Source organism: Mobula birostris, chromosome 6, assembly GCF_030028105.1.
Source record: "Mobula birostris isolate sMobBir1 chromosome 6, sMobBir1.hap1, whole genome shotgun sequence".
Classification (NCBI taxonomy): Eukaryota; Metazoa; Chordata; class Chondrichthyes; order Myliobatiformes; family Myliobatidae; genus Mobula; species Mobula birostris.
In genome coordinates this window covers 101,868,566-101,894,955 of record NC_092375.1, presented here as the reverse complement: position 1 = coordinate 101,894,955, position 26,390 = coordinate 101,868,566, and the positions used below count along the sequence as shown (strand labels likewise).

Below are 26,390 nucleotides of genomic sequence, written 5' to 3'. Positions count from 1 at the left end.
TCTGGCAGGATAGATTAGTGGACTCGTCCAGGGAGGCTATTTGGGTGGAATTGAGGAATAGGAAAGATGTAGTGATGCTTATAGGGGTGTACCATAGACCACCTAATGGGGACCGAGAACTGGAGGAGCAAATTTGTAAGAAGATAGCAGATATTCATAGTAAGCACAAGGTTGTGATTATGAGAGATTTTAATTTTCCACACATAGACTGGGAAGCCCATTCTGTAAAAGGGCTAGATGGTTTGGAGTTTGTCATATGTGTGCAAGATAGTACCAACTAGAGAAGGGGCAGTGTTGGATCTCCTGTTATGGAATGAGATAGGCAGGTGACGGAGGTATGTGTTGGGGAGCACTTCGGGTCCAGTGACCACAATACCATTAGTTTCAATATAATTATGGAGAAGGATAGGCCTGGACCTAGGGTTGAGATTTTTGATTGGAGAAAGGCTAACTTTGAGGAGATGTGAAAGGATTTATAAAGAGTGGATTGGGACAATTTGTTTTCTGGGAAGGATGTAATAGAGAAATGGAGGTCACTTAAAAATGAAATTTTGAGGGTACAGGATCTTTATGTTCCCGTTAGGTTGAAAGGAAAGGTTAAAAGTTTGAGAGAGCCATTGTTTTCAAGGGATATAGGAAACCTGGTTCGGAAAAAGAGAGGGATTTACAATAAATATAGGCAGCTTGGAGTTAAGGAGGTGCTCGAGGAATATAAAGAATGTAAAAAGAATCTTAAGAAAGAAATTAGAAAAGCTAAAAGAAGATACGAGGCTGCCTTGGCAAGTAAGGTGAAAATACATCCAAAGGGTTTCTACAGTTATATTAATAGCAAAAGGATAGTGAGGGATAAAATCGGTCCCTAAGAGAATCAGAGTGGACGGCTATGTGCGGAGCCAAAAGAGATGGGGGAGATTTTGAACAATTTCTTTTCTTTGGTATTCATTAAGGAGGAGGATATTGAATTGTGTAAGGTAAAGGAAACGAGAAGGGTAGTTATAGAAAGAATGACGATTAAAGAAGACGAAGTACTGGTGCTTTTAAGGAATATAAAAGTGGATAAGTCTCTGGGTCCGGACAAGATATTCCCTAGGACCTTGAGGGCAGTTAGTGTGGAAATAGCAGGGGCTCTGACAGAAATATTTCAAATGTCATTAGAAACGGGGATGGTGCCGGAGGACTGGCGTATTGCTCATGTGGTTCCATTGTTTAAAAAAGGTTCTAAGAGTAAACCTAGCAATTATCAGCCTGTGAGTTTGACGTCAGTGGTGGGTAAATTGATGGAAAGCATTCTTAGAGATGGTATATATAATTATCTGGATAGACAGGGTCTGATTAGGAACAATCAACATAGATTTGTACGTGGAAGGTCATGTTTGACAAATCTTTTTGAATGTTTTGATGAGATTACTAGGAAAGTTGACGAGGGTAAAGCGGTGGATGTTGTCTATATCGACTTCAGTAAGGCCTTTGACAAGGTTCCACGCGGAAGGTTAGTTAGGAAGGTTCAATCGTTAGGCATTAATAGCGAAGTAGTAAAATTGATTCAGCAGTGGCTGGATGGGAGATGCCAGAGAGTAGTGGTGGATAACTGTTTGTCAGATTGGAGGCCAGTGACTAGTGGTGTGCCTCAGGGATCTGTACTGGGTCCAATGTTGTCTGTCATATATATTAATGATCTGGATGATGGGGTGGTAAATTGGATGAGTAAGTATGCAGATGATACTAAGATAGGTGGAGTTGTGGATAATGAAGTAGGTTTTCAAAGTTTACAGAGAGATTTAGGCCAGTTAGAAGAGTGGGCTGAAAGATGGCAGATGGAGTTTAATGTTGAAAAATGTGAGGTGCTACATTTTGGTAGGACTAATCAAAATAGGACGTACATGGTAAATGGTAAGGCATTGAAGAATGCAGTAGAACAGAGTGATCTAGGAATAATGGTGCATAGTTCCCTGAAGGTGGAATCTCATGTGGATAGGGTGGTGAAGAAAGCTTTTGGTATGCTGGCCTTTATTAATCAGAGCATTGAGTATAGGAGTTGGGATGGAATGTTGAAATTGTATAAGGCATTGGTAAGGCCAAATTTAGAGTATTGTGTACAGTTCTGGTCACCGAATTATAGGAAAGATGTCAATAAAATTGAGAGAGTACAGAGGAGGTTTACTAAAATGTTGCCTGGGTTTCATCTCCTAAGTTACAGAGAAAGGTTGAACAAGTTAGGTCTTTATTCTTTGGAGCGTAGAACGTTGAGAGGGGACTTGATAGAGGTGTTTAAAATTATGAGGGGGATTGATAGAGTTGACATGGATAGGCTTTTTCCACTGAGAATGGGGGAGATTCAAACAAGAGGAGATGAGTTGAGAGTTAAAGGGCAAAAGTTTAGGGGTAACATGAGGGGGAACTTCTTTACTCAGAGAGTGGAGGCTGTGTGGAACGAGCTTCCAGCAGAAGTGGTTGAGGCAGGTTCGATGTTGTTGTTTAAAGTTAAATTGGATAGATATATGGACAGGAAGGGAATGGAGGATTATGGACCGAGTGCAAGTCGGTGGGACTAGATGAGAGTAGGAGTTCGGCATGGACTAGAAGGGCCGAGATGGCCTGTTTCCGTGCTGTAATTGTTATATGGTTATATAAGATATAAATGATCATCATGAAAATCTACATAAGTTTAATTTATAATAATACACAGCAAAATAAATAAACACTTAGCAATTTGCACTCCTTTCCCTATACCCATATTTGCTCTGAAAGATATCCAATTATTTTTATCTCTTCAAGGAAGGAAAGTTTCTTCCCAACTCTTGTTGTTAAATAAAGGTTAACAAAAACAAAATTTCCACACCACTCCCACATATCACATTATCCGTCTTGGATCAGTAAACATACATCCCATTGTATCAGAATCGTGCCAATAAAGAAACATTAACAATTTCTGATCCTTATAATACTTTCACAAATCACATAGTTTGATTTAAAAGTGTTAATGATTTTGCTGTTAACTGGAATTACTCATAGAATTTATCAAATATGTTAATTACTGTGGAGGGATTCAATATTTTTACACTTCCAGTCTTCAGCCCTATTTTAGTTTTATTAGCCTTTATTGCAATTGCATACAAGTATTTTTTTTAATTAGTTCATTTTAGAATTTGAAATATCTTAATCATAGCACTCGAAATATGCTCACTGTAGAAATCTGTTTTTCCGGTTCCAATATACTTGGACTGCTGAGAGCCTAAAATAACACTGCCTAACTGTAGCTGCAGCAATTATGACTATAGGGTTAGAATAACTTCCTTTAATCACTCAAACGTCAAGTTGCACCAGTCATGAACTGTACTTCACCCCATTTTTTCCCCATTGTGCCTCTACTCCCAAATAGTTTCTGCGAGGCTAAAATTACTCTCCCACCCCAAGGAATCAGCTTGATTGCGTGTAGTCTCTCCTTACTTAAACATCTAATGTCATCTTGATTGTCAAATATCTTATTCATCTTACCAAGACAAATTTCTACTCAGAATGCATCATCTCTCTTTACTCCTGTTAGACTATAAGACACAGGAGCAGAATTAAGTCATTTGGCCCATCACGTCTGCTCTATCATTCCATCATGGCTGATCTCGGATCCCACTCAACCCCATACACCTGCCTTCTCACCATATCCTTTGATGCCCTGACCGATCAGGAAATTATCAACTTCCACCTTAAATATACCCACAAACTTGGCCTCCACTGCAGTTTGTGGCAGAGCATTCCACAGATTCACTACTCTCTGGATAAAAATATTCCTCCTTACCCCTGTTCTAAAGGGTCACCCCTCAATTTTGAAATTGCGCCCTTTAGTTCTAGATACCCCAACCACAGGAAACATCCTCTCCAAATCCACTCTATCTAGTCCTTTCAATATTTCGTAGGTTTCAATGAGATCACCATGTGTTCTTCAAAATTCCAGTTGAGTAGAGGCCCAAATTTGCCAAATGCTCCTCATTCGTTAACCCCCCTGGACTCTCTCCAATGACAACACATCCTTTCTGAGATATGCAGCCCAAAAGCATTGACAGTACTCCCAAGTGTGGTCTGACTAGTGTCTTATAAAGGCTCAGCTTTGTCTCCTTGCTTTTATATTCTATTCCCCTTGAAATAAATGCCAACATTGCATTTGCCTTCTTTACCAGAGACTCAATCTGTAAATTAACCTTCTGGGTGTCTTGCACGAGGACTCCTAAGTATCTCTACACCGCTGATGTTTAAACCTTCTCCCCATTTGGATAATAGTTGGCACTATTGTTCCTTTACCAAAATGCAGTATCATACAATTCCTAACACTGTATTCCATCTGCTACTTTTTTGTCCATTCTTCCAATTTGTCTAAGACCTGCATTGCTTCCTCAGCACTACCTACCCCTCCTCATATCATAGAAGCGTAGAAAACCTACAGCACAATACAGGCCCTTCAGCCCACAAAGCTGTGCCAAACATGTCCTTACCTGAGAAATTACCTAGGGTTACCCACAGCCCTCTATTCTTCTGAGCTCCATATACCTGTCCAGGAGTCTCTTAAGAGACCCTATCGTATCCGCCTCCGCCACTGTTGCCGGCAGCCCATTCCACACACTCACCACTCTCTGAGTAAAAAACTTACCCCTGACATCTCCTCTGTACCTATTTCCAAGCACCTTAAAACTGTGCCCTCTTGTGCTAGCTATTTCAGCCCTGGCTAGATATGATACATAGCTTTGTATCATCTGCAAACTTTGCAACAAAGCCATCAGCTCCATTACCTAAATCATCAACAAACAATGTGAAAAGTAGCGCCCCAATATTGACCCCTGAGGAACACCACTAGTCACCGGCAGCCATCCAAAAAAGGCACCTTCCTCTATACATACTAGTATCTTTCCTGTAACGCCATAGGATTTTATCTTGTTAATCAGCCTCATGTGTGACACCTTCTGAAAATCCAAGTAAATGACATCCACTGCCTCTCCTTTGTCCACCCTGCTTGTTACTTCCTCGAATAACTCTAACAGATTTGTCAGGCAAAATTTCCCTTTACAGAAACCATGCTGACTTTGATAATAGACTCCAACACTTTCCCAAGCACTAGCCTATAATTTCCTTTCTTTTGCCTTTCTCCCCTCTTACACCACCCTCTGGCTAAAGAAATTCCTCCTCATCTCTCTTATAAAGGGACATTCTTGTATTCTGAGGCTTGCCTCAGTGCATCAATGTCTCAATTACAAATTACAAACTGTGGTGGATGACAGTGATGTCACAAAAAGTATCAGGTGTTTTGAAGTACTCCTGTGTTTAGCAACTTCCTTACATTGGTAACATTGCACTTTGAAAACAGTCTTCTCTTATTTAGAGTCATAAAGTACTGCAGTGTAGAAACAAGCCCTTTAGCCTATCTAGTCCATGCCAAACTGATCTTCTGCCTAGCCCCACCTACCTACACCCGGACCATATCCCTCCAAATCTCATTCATCCCTGTACCTATTCAAACTTCCTAACCTTTCAAACTAGCGTGGATAACTTTACTCACCTCAGCACTGAACTGATTCCACAGCCTATGGATTCACTTTCAAGGACTTTAAACTCAAGTTCTCGGTGTTACTTATTTATTATTTGTATTTATACAGTTTGTCTTTTGTGCATTGAGTGTCAATCTTCATTTGTGTTTAGTTTTTCATTGATTCTATTGTATTTCTGCAGGAAAATGAATCTCAGAGTACCCTACTGGAGGCAAATGCAGAAATTGCTGGGGCCCTAGCAGAGTAATTTATATCATCCTTAGTGACAGGAGAGGTACCAGAGGACTAGAGGGTAGCCAATGCTGTTGCGCTGTTTAAGAAAGGCTCTAAACATAAACCAGGAGATTACAGGCTGGTGAGTCTGACATCAGTAGTGGGAAAGTTACTGGAAGGTATTCTAAGGGACTGTATATATAAGTATTTGGATAGACATGGACTGGTTAAGGATAGTCAACATAGCTTTGTGCATGGTAGGTCATGTCCAACTAATCTTATAGAGTTTTTTGAGGAAATTACCAAGAAAGTGGATGAAAGCAAGGCAGTGGACATTGTCTACATGAACTTCAGACATTTGACAACTTCCCATATAGGTGGTTGTTCAAGAAGGCTGTTGCTCGAAATTCAAGATGAGGTAGTAAATTAGATTAGACATCAGGTTTGTGGGAGAAGCAAGAGAGTGGTAGTAGTTGCTTGCCTCTCTGACTGGAGGCTTGTGACTAATGGAGTGCTGCAGGGATCGGTACTTGGTCTGTTGTTGTTTGTTATCCATATCAACAATCTGGATGATAATGTAGTTAACTGCATCAGCAAATTAGTGGATGACACCAAGATTGGGAGTGTAGTGGACAATGAGGAAGGGTATCATGGCTTGTGGAGAGATCTGCATCAGTTGGAAAAAGGGGCTGAAATATAGCAGATGGAATTTAATGTAGACAAAATTTTGCACTTCAGTAGAACCAGTCAGGCTAAGCCTTACACAGTGAATGGTCGGGCACTGAGGAGTGTGGTAGAACAAAGGGATCTGGAAATACAGGTCCATAATTCATTGAAAGTGGAAGCACAAGTAGATAAGGTCATAAAGAAAGCTTTTGGCACATTGGCCTTCATAAATCAGAGTACTGAGTACAGGAGAAGGGATCACAAACGAGAAAATCTGCAGATGATGGAAATCCAAGCAAAATGCTAGAGGAACTCAACAGGCCAGGCAGCATCTCTGGAAAAGAGTACAGTCGATGTTTTGGGCTAAGACCCTTCAGCAGGACTGGAGAAAAAAAATGAAGAGCAGATTTAAAAGGTTGGGGGAGGAGTGGGAGAAACAACAGGTGACAGGTGAAACAGGGAGGGGGAATGGTGAAGTAAAGAATTGGGAAGTTGATTGGTGAAAGAGATACAGGGCTAGAGAAGGGAGAACCTAATAGGGGAGGACAGAAAGCCAGGGAAGAAAGAAAAGGGGGAGGAACATCAGAGGGAGGTGATAAGCAGGTAAGGGAATGGGGAATGGTGAAAGGGGGCGGGGGCTTTCCTCTGTTCCTTCTTCACCTTTTCTGCATATCCCCTCCCCCACCCTTTTATCTTTCCCCTTACCTGTTTTTCACCTGGGACCTACCAGCCTTCTCCTTCCCACCCTCCCCCCACCTTCTTTATAGGGCCCCTGCCCCACCCTCTTCAGTCCTGACGAAGGGTTCCAGCCTGAAACGTTGACTGATCGTTTCCATGGATGCTGCCCGACCTGCTGAGTTCCTCCAGCGTGTTGTGAGTGTTGCTTTGACCCCAGCATCTGCAGATTATTTTGTGTTTAAGATCAGTGGGCATGTTATGTTGAAGTTGTATAAGACATTGGTGAGACCTAATTTGGAGTATTTTGTGCAGTTTTGGTTACAGACCTACAGGAAAGATGTAAATAAGGTTGAAAGAGTACAGAGAAAATTTACAAGGATGTTGCTGGGGCTGAAGGACTTGAGTTATAAGGAAAGATTGAATAGGTTAGGACTTCAATCACTGGAACATAGAAGACTGAGGAAAAATTTAATAGAGGTATACAAAATTATGAGTATAGATTAAAAGTAAGCAAGCCTTTTCCACGGAGGTTGGGTGGGACTACAACCAGAAGTCATAGTTTAAGGGTGAAAGGTGAAAAGTTTAATGGGAATACAAAGGGAAACTTCTTCACTCAGAGGGTAATGAGGGCGTGGAACAAACTGCCAGCAGAAATGATGCATCCAAGCTCGATTTCAATGTTTAAATGAAGTTTGGATAAGTTAATAGACAGTAGGGGAATGGAGAGTATAGTCCCAGTGCAGTTCGATGGGAGTAAGCAGTTTAATGGTTTCAGCATGGACTAGATGGACCGAACAGCCTGTTTCTGTACTGTACTTTTCTATGACTCTATGACTTTAGTATATGGTGACATACAGTAGCATGCAAAATTTTGGGCACCCCTGGTCAAAATTTCTGTTACTGTGAATATCTAAGGGAGTAAAAGATAATCTGATTTCCATAAGGCAAAAAGTTAAAGGTGACACATTTCTTTAATATTTTAAGCAAGATTACTTCTTTATTTCCATCTTTTACAGTTTCAAATTAACAAAAAAGACAAAAGGGCCCGAAGCAAAAGTTTGGCACCCTGGATGGTCAGTACTTAGTAACACCCCCTTTGGCAAGTATCATAGCTTGTAAACGCTTCCTGTAGCCAGCTAAGAGTCTTTCAATTCTTGTTTGGGGGATTTTCGCCTATTCTTCCTTGCAAAAGGCTTCTAGTTCTGTGAGATTCTTGGGCTGTCTTGCATGCACTGCTCTTTTGAGGTCTATCCACAGATTTTCGATGATGTTTAGGTCAGGGGCTATGAGGGCCATGGCAAAACCTTTAGCATGCGCCTCTTGAGGTAGTCCATTGTGGATTTTGAGGTGTGCTTAGGATCATTATCCTGTTGTAGAAGCCATCCTCTTTTCACCTTCAGCTTTTTTACAGACGGTGTGATGTTTGCTTCCAGAATTTGCTGGTATGTAATTGAATTCATTCTTCCCTCTACCAGTGCAATGTTCCCCGTGCCACTGCCTGGAACACAAGCCCAAAGCATGATCGATCCATCCCCATGCTTAACAATTGGAGAGGTGTTCTTTTCATGAAATTCAGCACCCTTTTTTCTCCAAACATACCTTTGCTCATTGTGGACAAAAGGTTCTATTTTAACTTCATCAGTCCACAGGACTTGTTTCCAAAATGCATCAGGCTTGTTTAGATGTTCCCTTGCAAACTTCTGACACTGAATTTTGTGGTGAGGACGCAGGAAAGGTTTTCTTCTGATGTCTCTTCCATGAAGGTCATATTTGTGCAGGTGTCCCTGCACAGTAGAACAGTGCACCACCACTCCAGAGTCTGCTAAATCTTCCTGAAGGTCTTTTGCAGTCAAACGGGGGATTTGATTTGCCTTTCTTGCAATCCTACGAGCAGTTCTCTCTGAAAAGTTTTCTTGGTCTTCCAGACCTCAACTTGACCTTCAACCTTCCTGTTAACTGCCATTTCTTAATTACATCACGAACTGAGGAAACGACTACCTGAAAACGCTTTGCTATCTCCTTATAAGCCTTCTCCTGCTTTGTGGGCATCATTTATTTTCATTTTCAGAGTACTAGGCAGCTGCTTAGAGGAGCCCACGGCTGCTGATTATTGGGAAAAGGTTTGAGGAGTCAGGATATTTATAAAGCTTTGAAATTTGCATCACCTGGCCTTTCCTAACGATGATTGTGAACAAGCCATAGCCCTAACAAGCTAATTAAGGTCTGAGACCTTGGTAAAAGTTATCTGAGAGCTCAAATCTCTTGGGGTGCCCAAACATTTGCATGGTGCTTCTTTCCTTTTTTTTCCACTCTAAAATTGTACAAAACAAGAATAATACACTAATCTTGCTTAAGATGTTGAAAAGAATGTTTCATCTTTAACTTTGTGACTTTTGGAGATCAGTTCATCTTTTACTCACTTAACTATTCACAGTAACAGAAATTTTGACCAGGGTGCCCAAACTTTTGCATGCCACTGTAAATGTACTTTTTCCCTGTAACTCCAGTCCTCAAGTCCTAACAACATCATTGCAAATTTTCTCTGCACTCTTTCAATTTTATTGATATCTTTCCTGTAGGTAGGAGACCAGAAATGCACACAATTCTCTATCAACCTAATGGTCTTGCTTGTGCTCACCTCTTCAAATCAAGGTCAAAAGCCTATTTGATTGCTAATGGGAAATCATTCTAAATACATTTGCAATTTAGAATTGCTTGCCCTATTCAACAACTCACAATACCTCTCTGTGAAAGGTTGCATTTAAAACCGTTAAAAAGTCAATACATTTGTTTACTGCCGACTTGCTTCAAATGGATTGACAATGTTGATCAATTTAGTTTCTATTCAAGCCAATATATTAAGAAGGAATAAATGATCAAAAGCTCAATGTAAAACAGGCTTGGGTCTGGAGTACAGTTTTAGAAACATAGAAAACCTACAGCACAATACAGGCCCTTTGGCACACAATGCTGTGCCGAACACGTACTTACTTTAGAAATTACCTAGGGTTACCCATAGCCCTCTATTTCTCTAAGCTTCATGTACCTATCCAGGAGTCTCTTAAAAGACCCTATCGTATCCGCCTCCGCCACCATCGCTGGCAGCCCATTCCACACACTCCCCCCTCTCTGCATAAAAAACTTACCCCCGACATCTACTCCATACCTCTGTCTAAGCACCTCAAAACTGTGCCTTCTCGTACTAGCCACTTCAGCCCTGGCAAAAAGCCTCTGACTATCCACATTTTCACAATATACATTACATCTCAGGCATTCACCTTGAAGTAGCATATAGAACACTGCCACTGCTTTACAAATTATTTACTGCACCCATCACTGCTAGAAATGTATTTGATTAGAGTTGTGTCACAATCACAAACCCCTTGAAGAATTAGAAGAGAAAGCTGATAAATATACACTCAGTGTCCACCTTATCAGGTATCCCCGTACCTCAATAATTGGCCAGTGAATGTCTTCTGCTGCTGTAGCCCATTCACTTCAAAGTTCGACGTGTTGTGCATTCAGAGTTGCACATCACAATTGTAATGTGTGGTTCTTTCAGTTAATGTTGCCTTCTTGTTACTTTGAACCAGTCTAGCCATTCTCCTTGGCTGTCATTAACAAGGCATTTTTTTCCTACAGAACTGTTGCTCACAGATGTATTTTGTTTTTCACACTATTTACTGTAAACTCTAAAGACTGTTGTGCGTGAAAATCCCAGGAGATCAGCAGTTTCTGAGATACACAAACCACCCTATCTGGCACCAACAATCATTCCACAGTCACTTACTTCAGCGGCCCCAACCACCGGGTTGCAAAGCATGTGCTACCGGGCCGCGAGGAAACGATATGATTTGGCGATAGGAGTCAGCTGCAACTTTCCTCATTCCCTGTCATGGCCACTGTTGAGCTTGAACTCACGTGAGGTCATTACCCGCGCATCATCCATGTCAGCGCGGGAAGGAGATCAACTCCTCAAACTTGCAAATGACAGCAGGCTGAAAAGTATGTTTGGCATAACATCTCTGCCGGCATTCTGGATCAAAGTCAAGGCTAAATATCCTGAGATAACCATGAAAGCACTGAAAACGTTGCTTCCATTTCCAACATATCTCTGCAATGAATGCAATGAAAACTAAACTGCGGAATAGACTGGACATAAGGAACCCCCTTCGAGTATTGCTGTCTCCCATCACCCCTCGATGGCACTGTCTTGTTGCAGGGAACAAGTATTCAGCCCAGGGCTCCCACTGATTCAGCGATATTGGTGTGTTGCAATGATTTTATATGCTCATACGGGGAAAATATGTGCTGTGTGTTTAATATCCCAACGTTACTTAAAATGTTATGGTGCTATTGACTTATAAGTGACTTATATAACCATATAACAATTACAGCATGGAAATAGGTCATCTCTGCCCTTCTAGTCCCTGCCGAACGCACTCTCACCCAGTCCCACCAACCTGCACTCAGCCCATAACCCTCCATTCCTTTCCTGTAATATACCTATCCAATTTTTCTTAAAATGATAATATCGAACCTGCCTCTACCACTTCTACTGGAAGTTCGTTCAACACGTACTTCAAGCTCCCGTCCTCCCCTGATAATTGACTTATCACTATATTCATGTGAGGAGAATATGTGCTGTGTGTTTAATATTAAATTCATTAGATAAACCCTTTTAGAAACGAAACTGAGTGTATCAACCACTTATCACCTATATTCTGGTCGTGATTAACACCCCCGCCCCCAAACAGAATCGCCAAAAATGATTTGTAGAAAAAAAATCGGCACGTACAAGCATGCACACACAGGTACCCGCGCAGGGCTTCATGTCAATGTAGTCTTTCTCGGGGTAAACACAACGTATTTGACTACTCCTCTTGTCCATTGGCAACCCTACCCTTCCCCGGTCGGCTGGTCCACAAGAATATTGTCAATAATAAACCGGTCCGCAGTGCAAAAAAGGTTGGGGACCCCTGACTTACTTAGATCACATGATGGTAAAGAACAACAACTAAACCTCTTAACCATGTTTGCATGCTTTTATGCGTTGAGTTACTGCCACATGATTGGCTGATTAGATATTTGCATTAACGAGCAGATATACAGGTGTAGCTAATAAAATGGGCACTGAATGTATATGTAATGATCACACAGCTGCATATCCTAGGGACAGCAATTCACCTTGATGTTGACTGAATAATGATTGTTTTTGCAGAACCAAGACAGGTTATAACCTACACTTTCCATATTATGCTATTTCTTCTTAAAACAGGCTCAACACACTCACATATTTTTGGAGGTGAATGAAGACAATTGCTCAATGTGCTTAGAAGTAATTGCATCAGAACGATTTAACCTAATGTCATACTCAGTTGCAGTCATCAACCATAGCCTGCCTCCACTTAATAAGGTTCATTACTTGAGCTCAGAACTTAATGAGAATTCTCTTTTTTCTAGGGTTTATTAATATCCTTTGCTCTATACCACTTAAAAGCAGAAGTAAGGACTCTGCCAATTCTATTCTAGATCATAAGAAATAGGAGCAGAATTGGGCCATTCGGCCCATTGAGTATGCTCCATCATGGCTGATTTATTAACCCTCTCGACCTCATTCTTCTGCCTTCTCCCTGTAACCTTTGACACCCTTACTAATCTATAACCTATCAACCACCATTTTACATATACTCAGTGACCACTTTATTAGGTACACCTGTATACCTGCTCATTAATACATGGTCAAGAAGTTCAACTGTTGTTCAGACTAAACAGCAGAAGGGAGAGGGAATAGGATCTGAGTGATTTTGACCGTGGAATGATTGTTGGTGCTAGTCTCAAGAGCTTACAGGGAATGATGCAAGAAGAAATCCAATGAGCATCAGTTCTATGGGTGAAAACACCTTGTTAATGAGGGAGGTCAGAAGAGAATGGCCAGACTAGTTCACACTAACAGGAAGGTAACTGTAACTCAAATAACTGCGCATTACAACAGTGGTGTGCAGAAGAGCATTTCTGAATGCACAACACTTTGAACCTTGAAGTGGATGGGCAACAGCAACAGAACTCAATAAACATATACTCAGTAGCTAACAAGTGGCCACTGAATCTCTACCCAATGTCCTGGCCTCAAGGTCCGTCTGTGTGATGAATTTCACATATCCACTGCCCTGTGCCTTCTATGGATTATTCTGTGGCTGACAACTGCATGGGTCAGCTTAGTCTCAGATTCTGATTCTGCCAGTGCTACAGAGCACTGTTGGTCACCTCTCAGACAAGACTGAAAACATTTGCATTGGGATTGAGAGATGGGAAATTAAAACAAAACGATCTGTATTTACATTGATCCTTAAACATGACGCATGAAAGACTGAAATGCATTTAATTTGAAATTTAATTAAGAAAGTAAACACACGACTCGAGGAAATACTGTACATCTCACCTGAAATAAATTTTCCACTGCATGAAATCCACGGATTAGATTTAAAGCTGCACAAAGCAGACTTAGTAAACAAGATATAACTCCTGGCAGCTTCACTGGTTCCAGTCGCTGATTGGGAGCTGTGGCGACAAAACGAACAGTAAAAAAGCAGCACCATGAATTCGGATGCATATTACAGCTTCTAACATATTTGTTGACACCAACATTTGTTCAGCTGGAAATATCTGTCAGCCCCTAATGATCACTACACGTGTTGATATGAAACCACATCTTGGACCCAATGATCAGTCCATGAGTACCATATCCTGGATTTCCAGTTTTCCCACAGCAACTGCCCTTGATCAGAAGAGGAAAAGAAGTGTTACAGAAAGGCAATAACATCTTGCTTTGTGGGAAATTTTATCAAAAGGCCATTTTGAAGAACTGCAATGTGATTTCTTCAAAGCTGTAACTGCTAGCTAACCCAGCAAAACAGTTCAGGATTTTTAAGTAGAGGTACAGTCGATATTTCAGGCCGAGACCCTTCGTCAAGACTAACTGAAGGAAGAGTTAATAAGAGATTTGAAAGTGGGAGGGGGAGGGGGAGATCCGAAATAATAGGAGAAGACAGGAGGGGGAGGGATGGAGCCAAGAGCTGGACGGGTGATTGGCAAAGGGGATATGAGAGGATCATGGGACAGGAGGTCCGGGGAGAAAGACAAGGGGCGGGGGGAACCCAGAGGATGGGCAAGGGGTATAGTCAGAGGGACAGAGGGAGAAAAAGGAGAGTGAGAGAAAGAATGTGTGTAAAATAAATAACGGATGGGGTACGAGGGGGAGGTGGGGCCTTAGCGGAAGTTAGAGAAGTCGATGTTCATGCCATCAGGTTGGAGGCTACCCAGACGGAACATAAGGTGTTGTTCCTCCAACCTGAGTGTGGCTTCATCTTTACAGTAGAGGAGGCCGTGGATAGACATGTCAGAATGGAAACGGGATGTGGAATTAAAATGTGTGGCCTCTGGGAGATCCTGCTTTCTCTGGCGGACAGAGCATAGGTGTTCAGCAGAGTGGTCTCCCAGTCTGTGTTGGGTCTCACCAATATATAGAAGGCCACATCGGGAGCACCGGACGCAGTATATCACCCCAGCCGACTCACAGGTGAAGTGTCGCCTCACCTGGAAGGACTGTTTGGGGCCCTGAATGGTGGTAAGGGAGGAAGTGTAAGGGCATGTGTAGCACTTGTTCCGCTTACAAGGATAAGTGCCGGGAGGGATATCGGTGGGGAGGGATGGGGGGGACGAATGGACAAGGGAGTCGCGTAGGGAGCGATCCCTGCTGAAAGCAGAGAGCGGGGGGAGGGAAAGATGCGCTTAGTGGCGGGATCCAATCACCTGTCCAGCTCTTGGCTCCATCCCTCCCCCTCCTGTCATCTCCTATCATTTTGGATCTCCCCCTCCCCCTCCCACTTTCAAATCTCTTACTAACTCTTCCTTCAGTTAGTCCTGACGAAGGGTCTCGGCCTGAAACGTCGACTGTACCTCTTCCTAGAGATGCTGCTTGGCCTGCTGTGTTCACCAGCAACTTTGCTGTGTGTTGCTTGAATCTCCAGCATCTGCAGAATTCCTGTTGTTTCAGGATTTTTAAGTTTTCAGTTCTTGTTAAGTATTTTTATTTCTAGTTGGTTGCATCACCATCTAGTATGGAAGTGACAATTCACTGGACTGGAAAAAACTGCAGAGCGTTGTTGTCTCAGAGAGCTCTATCATGGGCACTAGCCTCCACACCATTGAGGATATCTTTAAAAGGTAGTACCACAAAAAGGCAGCATCCATCATTAAGGACCCTCTCCACCCAGGACATGCCCTCTTCTCACTGCTATCATCAGGGAGATGATACAGGAGCCTTAAGAAATGCACTCAATGTTTTAGGAGCGGCCTCTTCCTCTCCTCCATCAGAGCTGTGAATGGACAATGAAACCATGAACACTATCTCACTAACAACACGCACAAAATGCTGGAGGAACTCAGCGGGCCAGCCAGCATCTATGGAAAAGAGTATAATTGATGTTTCAGGCCGAGACCCTTCAGCAGGAATGGAGAAAAAAAGATGTGGGGAGTGGAGGGAAGGAGAAACACAAGGTGATAGGTGAAACTGGGAGGGGGAGGGGTGAAGTAAAGAGCTGATTGCCAATTCCATCGCCTCTGATCTGGGCTGACAATTACGTGCCGGGCAGCACCTAATTAATTAGCATGTTTATTTTGGCTTTTTTCTTAAAGATGTGCTGTGTGCCTCCCGGCTACCGCTGCATTCTCCGCGAATTGGTATCTGTCCGCGGCCTGGGGGTTGGGGTGGTGGGACACTGGGGTGTCATCTCATCGTCCTCTGTTTCCATTAGGGCAGGCAGGTCATCTTCTTCTATCTCTGCCTGCCCCGATGTCGAAGGTCGAGGTTCGTCGTCTGCTGTGGCTGACGTGGAAGGCTTGAAAAACGACAGTATGCTGGACTGCTGAGCCTTGCTCATTTTTCTATCATACAGTTGTTTGTAAGCACTCAATCCATCCTGCAAATATGCTTTAACCAACATACCCTTTCAAAATTAAAGTCGTACTTTATCATTACTCTTTCGATTTCGACTGTTATCATTTCCTCTTCCAATTGCATCAGCTCTTCACCTATCAGTTCTTGCTCATGGGATGCCAAAACCTCTTCAACATCATCTTCGTCAACTTCCACAAGCCAAACTCACTTCGTCCTTACTTCTTTCACCACGATCAAAATGCTTAATTATGTCTAGTTTTACGCTAAGTGTAACATCCTTACGAGCTCTTTCAGACTTTTCTGATACCTTAGAATTCAACTTGCAAACGCCTGCTCACAGGCACGTGTTTAAGCAATGCCGGCTAGAATGCTGTTCCGGAGGAGAGCGGCTGCTCAGGGCGTGCGCTGCTTTTTTTCACGCGCTGCCTTTTTTCGTAACAGTGAAAACACCTTCTATTAGTGAAAACAGGGAACTAATGTAGGTCTTTCATAACAGTGAGGTTTCGTAAAGTGAACGTTCTAAAAGCGGGGGACACCTGTACAAGGGAGAAGGTGCTCAAAAAGCTGAAAGACCTAAAGATATGCAAGTCACCCGGACCAGATGAACTGCACCCTGGGGTTCTGAAAGAAGTAGCGGTAGAGATTATGGCAGCATTAGCAATGATCTTCCAAAAATCATTGGACTCCGCATGGTGCCAGAGGACTGGAAAATTGCAAATGCCACTCCACTCTTTAAGAAAGGAGAAAGGCAGCAGAAAGGAAATTATAGACTATTTAGCCTGACTTCAGTGGTTGGGAAGATGTTAAGAGTCATTTGTTAAGGATGAGGTGATGGAGTACTTGGTGACACGGGACAAGATAGGACAAAATCAGCATGGTTTCCTTGAGGGAAAATTCTGCCTGATGAACCTGTTGGAATTCTTTGAGGCGATTACAAGTAGGATAGATAAAGGGGATGCAGTGGACGTTGTATATTTGGATTTTCAGAAGGCCTTCGACAAGGTGCCACACATGAGACTGCTTACGAAGTTAAGGGCCTGTGCTATTACAGGAAAGTTACTAACATGGTTAGAGCATTGTCTGATTGGTAGGAGGTGGCGAGTGGGAATAAAAGGATCCTTGTCTGGTTGGCTGCCAGTGACTAGTGGTGTTCCGCAGAGGTCGGTATTGAGACTACTTCTTTTTATGCTGTATATAAATGATTTAGATGATGAAATAGACGGTTTTGTTGCCAAGTTTGCAGATGATACAAAGATTGGTGGAGGGGCAGGTAGTGCTGAGGAAACAGGTAGGATGCAGAAGGACTTGGACAGATTAGGAGAATGGGCAAGAAAGTGGCAAATGAAATATAATGTTGGAAAATACATGGTCATGCACTTTGATAGTAGAAATATATGTGCGGACTATTTTCTAAACGGGGAGAAAACCCAAAAACCTGAAATGTAAAGGGACGTGGGAGTCCTTGTGCAAAAGACCCTAAGGGTTAACTTGCAGGTTGACTCACTGGTGAGAAAGGCAAATGCGATGTTAGCATTTATTTCAAGAGGTCTTGAATACAACAGCAGGGATGTGATGTTGAGGTATATTATAAAGATAAGGCACTGGTGAGGCCTCACCTTGAGTATTGTGAATAGTTTTGCGCTCCTCATCTAAGAAAAGATGTGCTGGCATTGAAGAGGAGGTCCAAAGGAGGTCAAACATAGAAAAAAGGTGCAGGAGTAGGCCATTCGGCCCTTCGAGCCTGCACTGCCATTCAGTATGATCATGGCCGATCATCCAACTCAGAACCCTATACCAGCCTTCCCTCCATAGCCCCTGATCCCTTTAGCCACAAGGGCCATATCTAACTCCCTCTTAAATATAGCCAATGAACTGGCCTCAACTGTTTCCTGTGGCAGAGAATTCCACAGATCCACCACTCTCTGTGTGAAGAAGTTTTTCCTAATCTCGGTCCTAAAAGGCTTCCCCTTTATCCTCAAACTGTGACCCCTCGTTCTGGACTTCCCCAACATCAGGAACAATCTTCATGCATCTAGCCTGTCCAATCCCTTTAGGATTTTATACGTTTCAATAAGATCCACCCCTCAATCTTCTAAATTCCAATGAGTATAAGCCTAGTTCATCCAGTCTTTCATCATATGAAAGTCCTGCCATCCCAGGAATCAATCTGGTGAACCTTCTTTGTACTCCCTCTATGGCAAGGATGTCTTTCCTCAGATTAGGGGAACAAACCTGCACACAATACTCCAGGTGTGGTCTCACCAAGGCCTTGTACAACTGCAGTAGTACCTCCCTGCTCCTGTACTCAAATCCTCTCGCTATAAATGCCAGCATACCATTCGCCTTTTTGCACCGCCTCCTGTACCTGCATGCCCACTTTCAATGACTGGTGTATAATGACACCCAGGTCTCGTTGCACCTCCCCTTTTCCTAATCGGCCACCATTCAGATAATAATCTGTTTTCCTGTTCTTGCCACCAAAGTGGATAACCTCACATTTATCCACATTAAATTGCATCTGCCATGAATTTGCCCACTCACCTGACCTATCCAAGTCACCCTGCATCCTCTTAGCATCCTCCTCACAGCTAACACTGCCACCCAGCTTCGTGTCATCCACAAACTTGGAGATGCTGCATTTAATTCCCTCATCCAAGTCATTAATATATATTGTAAACAACTGGGGTCCCAGCACTGAGCCTTGCGGTACCCCACTAGTCACTGCCTGCCATTCTGAAAAGGTCCCGTTTATTCCCACTCTTTGCTTCCTGTCTGCCAACCAATTCTCTATCCACATCAATACCTTACCCCCAATACCGTGTGCTTTAAGTTTGCACACTAATCTCCTGTGTGGGACCTTGTCAAAAGCCTTTTGAAAATCCAAATATACCACATCCACTGGTTCTCCCCTATCCACTCTACTAGTTACATCCTCAAAAAATTCTATGAGATTCGTCAGACATGATTTTCCTTTCACAAATCCATGCTGACTTTGTCCGATGATTTCACCGCTTTCCAAACGTGCTGTTATCACATCTTTGATAACTGACTCTAGCAGTTTCCCCACCACCGATGTTAGGCTAACCGGTCTATAATTCCCCAGTTTCTCTCTCCCTCCTTTTTTAAAAAGTGGGGTTACATTAGCCACCCTCCAATCCTCAGGAACTAGTCCAGAATCCAAAGAGTTTTGAAAAATTATCACTAATGCATTCACTATTTCTTGGGCTACTTCCTTAAACACTCTGGGATGCAGACCATCTAGCCCTGGGGATTTATCTGCCTTTAATCCCTTCAATTTACCTAACACCACTTCCCTACTAACATGTATTTCCCTCGGTTCCTCCATCTCACTGGACCCTCTGTCCCCTACTATTTCCGGAAGATTATTTATGTCCTCCTTAGTGAAGACAGAACCAAAGTAATTATTCAATTGGTCTGCCATGTCCTTGCTCCCCATAATCAATTCACCTGTTTCTGTCTGTAAGGGACCTACATTTGTCTTAACCAATCTTTTTCTTTTCACATATCTATGAAAGCTTTTACAGTCAGTTTTTATGTTCCCTGCCAGTTTTCTCTCATAATCTTTTTTCCCCTTCCTAATTAAGCCCTTTGTCCTCCTCTGCTGAACTCTGAATTTCTCCCAGTCCTCAGGTGAGCCACTTTTTCTGGCTAATTTGTATGCTTCTTCTTTGGAATTGATACTACCCCTAATTTCCCTTGTCAGCCACGGGTGCACTACCTTCCTTGATTTATTCTTTTGCCAAACTGGGATGAACAATTGTTGTAGTTCATCCATGCGATCTTTAAATGCTTGCCATTGCATATCCACCGTCAACCCTTTAAGTGCCATTTGCCAGTCTATCTTAGCTAATTCATGTCTCATACCTTCAAAGTTACCCTTCTTTAAGTTCAGAACCTTTGTTTCTGAATTAACTATGTCACTCTCCATCTTAATCAAGAATTCCACCATATTATGCTCACTCTTACCCAAGGGGCCTCTCACGACAAGATTGCTAATTAACCCTTCCTCATTGCTCAATACCTAGTCTAGAATAGCCTGCTCTCTAGTTGGTTCCTCAACATGTTGGTTCAAAAAACCATCCCACATACATTCCAAAAAATCCTCTTCCTCAGTATCCTTACCAATTTGGTTCACCCAATCTATATGTAGATTGAAGTCACCCATTATAACTGCTGTTCCTTTATTGTACACATTTCTAATTTCCTGTTTAATACCATCCCCAACCTCACTACTACTGTTAGGTGGCCTGTACACAACTCCCACCAGCGTTTTCTGCCCCTTAGTGTTATGCAGCTCTACCCATATCGATTCCACATCCTCCCGGCTTATGTCCTTCCCTTCTATTGCATTAATCTCCTCTCTAACCAGCAATGCTACCCCACCTCCTTTTCTTTCATGTCTATCCATCCTGAATATTGAATATCCCTGAATGTTGAGCTCCCATCCTTGGTCACCCTGGAGCCATGTCTCTGTAATCCCAACTATATCATATTCAATAATAACAATCTGCACTTTTAATTCATCCACCTTGTTACGAATGCTCCTTGCATTGACGCACAAAGCCTTCAGGCTCGCTTTTACAACTCTCTTAGCCCTTATACAAATATGTTGAAAAGTGGCCCTTTTTGATTTTTGCCCTGGATTTGCCGGCCTGCCACTTTTACTCTTCACCTTACTACTTTTTGCATCTACCCTCATTTTACACCCCTCAGTCTCTCTGCACTGGTTCCCATCCCCCTGTTGTGAACTAACCTCCTCTCTCCTAGTCTCTTTAATATGATTCCCACCCCACAACCATTCTAGTTTAAAGTCACCTCTGTAGCCCTCGCTAATCTCCCCGCCAGGATATTGGTCCCCCTAGGATTCAAGTGTAACCTGTCCTTTTTGTACAGGTCACACCTGCGCCAAAAGAGGTCCCAATGATCCAAAAACTTGAATCCCTGCCCCCTGCTCCAATCCCTCAGCCACGCATTTATCCTCCACCTCACTGCATTCCTACTCTCACTGTCGCGTGGCACAGGCAGTAATCCCGAGATTACTACCTTTGCAGTCCTTTTTCTCAACTCCCTTCCTAGCTCCCTACACTCTCCTTTCAGGACCTCTCCCCTTTTCCTACCTATGTCATTGGTACCTATATGTACCACGACTTCTGGCTCCTCACCCTCCCACTTCAGAATATCTTGAACACGATCAGAAATATCCCGGACCCTGGCACCAGGGAGGCAAACTACCATCCGGGTCTCTGGACTGCGTCCACAGAATCGCTTATCTGACCCCCTTACTATTGAGTCCCCTATCACAACTGCCCTCCTCTTCCTTTCTCTACCCTTCTGAGCTACAGGGCCGGACTCTGTGCCGGAGGCACGGCCACCGTCGCTTCCCCCGGGTAAGCTGTCCCCCCCAACAGTACTCAAACAGGAGTACCTATTGTCAAGGGGCAGAGCCACCGGGGTACTCTCGATTACCTGACTCCTCCCCTTCCCCCTCCTAACCGTGACCCACTTGTCTGCCTCCTGTGGCCCCGGTGTGACCACCTGCCTGTAACTCCTCTCTATCAACTCCTCACTCTCCCTGACCAGACGAAGGTCATCGAGCTGCAGCTCCAGTTCCCTAACGCGGTCCCTTAGGAGCTGCATCTCGGCGCACCTGGCGCAGATGTGGACGTCCGGGAGGCTTGGAGACTCCAGGGCCTCCCACATCCGGCACTGAGAACAACAAACTGCCCTCACACTCATCCTTCCCCTCTCCTCAAATAACAACAAAAAATGAATACCAAACCTTCCTCGCCTCGCCCGTTTCCGCCTAAGCCCGGTGAGCCAAAGCTCTTTAGTCTTCACTCTGTTCCCGGGTCACTCCGCAGCCCGCAAACTCCGCTGCCCGCTGTATAAGGCTCTGTTCCTTTTAAATCTTCCCTGCTTCACTGCCCAACGTCACACGCCTGCGCAGTCCCGTCTCTCTGAACACCCATGGAAAAAAAAATGAAAAATTCAAAATTCAAAAATGGCTTCCTCCGCACTCCCGCTCCGATTCTCAGACTTCCTTCTTCGAAGGTTCACAAAGTTGATTCCAGGAATGAAAGGGTTATCATACGAGGAACATTTGATGGCTCTGCGTTTTTACTTACTGGAATATAGAAGGATGAGGAGGGACCTCAATGAAACCTTTCAAATGTTGAAAAGCCTAGACAGAGTCAATGTGGAAAGGATGTTTCCCATGGTGGGAGAGTCCAGGACAAAAAGGCACAGCCTCAGGATAGAGGGGCGTCCATTTAAAACAGAGATGCGGAGAAATTCCTTTAGCCAGGGGGTGGTGAATTTGTGGAATTTGTTGCCACATGCTGCTGTGGAGGCCAGGAAATTGGGTGTGTTTAGGGTAGAGATTGATAGGTTTTGATTGGAAACTGGCATCAAATGTTACAGGGAGCTGGGAACTGGGGTAGAGGAGGAGAAAAAAAAAAGGATCAGCCATAATTGAATGGCAGAGCAGACTCAATAGGCCAAATGGCTTAATTCTGTTCCTATGGCTTATGGTCTTATGATGTTGAAAGACCCAAAACACCCAATGACTGCAAGTTACATCACTGATGATGTGTTCATTGCATTGTGAGATGTATTCTTCAAAACAAAATGATTGTTGCTACCTTCAAATTCTGCATAGTTCCTAACTTGCTAAGGAGATGAAATTGTGTCATTTCACTCTAGGTCATTTCTTGCATTTCCAAGCCTGAATGCTTGAAAAGACAGTGAGAAAACAGTTCTGAGTTGTCTTACTGCTTATTTCTCACCAACTAATAGTGACAAAAATCACTGCTTTTTGAACAAAAACACATACTATTTAAGGACTGTTTGCTCTAAACACAGTATAGTACCTAACAGCCACACAAGTGCAAACTGTTTAGCAATAGTCTCCTGCCCCAATTGTGGCATAGTGTCCCAAATAAACGAAGGGAATCCCAGCTATTTTCTCGAATAGTTTTTGCTCTTTAAGAGTGGCCCAAGTTTCCCACCCATGAAGAACATTTCATTGAACAGAGAGCTAGAGCGTTATAATTCAGCAAGTGGCTATGCCTTCAAAGCATAAAAGTAGAAAATTGATTTATTATGGTTGCACATGATGTACGTTTTTGAGTAATGGTTGAGTAAAGAAACAATGTTGTCTGGTACAGTGACAAGGAGAAACTTTCTACTGGAAAGAGGGTCAGTAACTAGACACTGATTTAAGATAATTAAAGAAGCTAAAAAGACAGTCTGTCACAACACTTTAGCAAAATACGACTTCAAATATTTTCTAGGTTTATTATTTTTAATAGTATTGCACTTGTAAATAAAATAAAACTAGTTGTCTGAGATGCATAGGGTGCAGCTACATAATGGCTATGTTCTTGTTAGATGTGTTGACAATGTTGGGTGGGGAGGGATTTCATTGAATCCTAGTGAATATTGAAAGGCCTAGGATGGAGTGGATGTGGAAAAGATATTTCCTTTCATGGGGGGAAAGTCTAGGAACACAGGGCACAGATTAGTTCTTAATTAGTCGGGGATATGCAGGAAAGGTGAAGAAGGAATAGGGGAAAACACGATGGGTAGTAGAAGGAGGCAGAAACATGAACGAGGTGATAGGCAGCTGGGGGAGGGGGCAGAGTGAAACAGGGATAGAGGATAGGGGCCAACACCTCATATACCGTCTGGGTAGTCTCCAGCCCCTTGGAATGAACACAGAATTCTCCAACTTCCGGTAATTCCATCCCCCTCCCTTCCCCTACCCCTATTTCATTCTGCCCCCTCCCCCAGCTGCCTATCACCTCCCTCATGGTTCCTCCTCCTTCTACTACCCATTGTGCTTTCCCCAATTCCTTCTTCACCATTCCTGCATATCACCTCCCTGCTTCTCCTCCCCCACTCCTTTATCTTTCCCCTTACTGGTTTTTCACCTGGAACCTACCAGTCTTCTCCTTCCCACCCTCCCCCCACCTTCTTTATAGGATCTCTGCCCCTTCCCTCTTCAGTCCTGACGAAGAGTTCTGGCCCGAAATGTTGACTGATCGTTTCCATGGATGTTGCCCTGACCTGCTGAGTTCCTCGAGCATGTTGTGAGTGTTGCTTTGACCCCAGCATCTGCAGAGTATTTTGTGTTTATGATAAAGGATGCTGCTTTCTTGTGGCAGCGCTCCTTGTAAATGTACTGAATGGTGGGGTAGTCTTTGCCTGTAATGGACGAAGCTATATAGATCATTATCTGTAAACTTTTCCATTCCTGAGCAATGGTGATTTCACACCAGGCTGTGATGCAACCAGTCAGGGTACTCTCCACTGTGTATCTATAGAAGTCTGTCAGAGTTTTAGATGACATTATGAATCGGTGCACACTTTTAATGAAACAGAAGTGTTGTTGCGGCTTCTTTGTGGTAGACCCAGGACAGATGCTCTGATATTGCAATACCAAGGAATTTAAAATTACTGACCCTTAAGCCCTACAGCTTACGCTAAAGCTTAAGAGCCCATGCTGTCATCTACAAGAACTAGTTTCATTCTGCATAATATCTTTTTCAATAGATTCTGATTAAAGTTTATCAAATCCAATTTAAAAAGATGGAACAGCAGTTCAGAATGTCATGCCCATTAAATCCACTGACAAGGTGTTTGCTTATATTAAGAAAAAAAAACACTTCACACTGTCAATGTACTCTGGAACAAACTACCAACACATAGTGAGCACGAGGAAATCTGCAGATGCTGGAATTTCAAGCAACACACATAAAAGTTGCTGGTGAATGCAACAGGTACAGTCTGCATTAGGACTAACTGAAAGAAGAGCTAGTAAGAGATTTGAAAGTGGGAGGGGGAGATCCAAAATGATAGGTGAAGACAGGAGGGGGAGGGATGGAGCTAAGAGCTGGACAGTTGATTGGCAAAAGGGATATGAGAGGATCATGGGACGGGAGGCCTAGGGAGAAGGAAAGGGGGAGGGGGAAGCCCAGAGGATGGGCAAGGAGTATAGTGAGAGGGACAGAGGGAGAAAGGACAGAGAGAGAAAGTATATATATAATAAATAAATAAATAACGGATGGGGTACGAGGGCGAGGTGGGGCATTAACGGAAGTTAGAGAAGTCAATGTTCATGTCATCAGGTTGGTTCACGCACATCTGCTCTCACTCCATCCTCCCGCCACCCCACTAGGAATCGGGTTCCCCTGGTCCTCACCTACCACCCCACCAGCCTCCGGGTCCAACATATAATTCTCCATAACTTCCGCCACCTCCAACGGGATCCCACCAACAAGGACACCTTCCCCCCCGCACCGGCTTTCCGCAGGAATCGCTCCCTACGCGACTCCCTTGTCCATTCGTCCCCCCCATCCCTCCCCACCGATCTCCCTCCCGGCACTTATCCTTGTAAGCGGAACAAGTGCTACACATGCCCTTACACTTCCTCCTTCACTACCATTCAGGGCCCCAGACAGTCCTTCCAGGTGAGGCGACACTTAACCTGTGAGTCGGCTGGGGTGATATACTGCGTCCGGTGCTCCCGATGCGGCCTTCTATATATTGGCGAGACCCGACGCAGACTGGAAGTTCGTTTCGCTGAACACTTACGCTCTGTCTGCCAGAGAAAACAGGATCTCCCAGTGGCCACGCATTTTAATTCCACGTCCCATTCCCATTCTAATCTGTCTATCCATGGCCTTCTCTACTGTCAAGATGAAGCCACACTCAGGTTGGGGGAACAACACCTTATATTCTGTCTGGGTAGCCTCCAATCTGATGGCATGAACACTGACTCCTCTAACTTCCGTTAATGGCCCACCTCCCCCTCGTACCCCATCAATTATTTATCTATCTATCTATTTATTTTTTTTTATATTCTTTCTCTTTCTCTCTCTCTCCTTTTTCTCTGTCCCTCTCACTATACCCCTTGCCCATCCTCTGGGTTTCCCCCTTCCCCCTTTCTTTTTCCCTAGGCCTCCCGTCCCATGATCCTCTTATATCCCTTTTGCCAATCACCTGTCCAGCTCTTGGCTCCATCCCTCCCCCTCCTGTGTTCTCCTATCATTTCGGATCTCTCCCTCCCCCTCCCACTTTCAAATCTCTTACCAGCTCTTCTTTCAGTTAGTCTTGACGAAGGGTCTCGGCCCGAAACGTCGACTGTACCTCTTCCTAGAGATGCTGCCTGGCCTGCTGCCTTCACCAGCAAATTTTATAAGATATAGTGAGTACCATTTTGATAATTGTTTAAAGGAGAACTTCTGAAGTTGGTGAACAAAAGGAATATTTCCAATTAAAATTGAGGAATTGTTAGTTGAAACTCTGATAATTTGTAGCTA

At 43.5% G+C, this 26,390-nt stretch overlaps 1 protein-coding gene across 2 annotated transcripts in view; it reads right to left on the bottom strand.

The window, feature by feature from the left end:
* sec22a (SEC22 homolog A, vesicle trafficking protein) overlaps nt 1-26,390 on the bottom strand; it is a 140,368-nt gene that overhangs the window by 40,529 nt on the left and 73,449 nt on the right. For both annotated transcript variants that reach the window (XM_072260945.1, XM_072260946.1), the window contains exon 5: nt 13,531-13,649. In XM_072260945.1, coding sequence (XP_072117046.1) covers nt 13,531-13,649 — 119 coding nt within the window. The remainder of the gene's footprint in view (nt 1-13,530; nt 13,650-26,390) is intronic.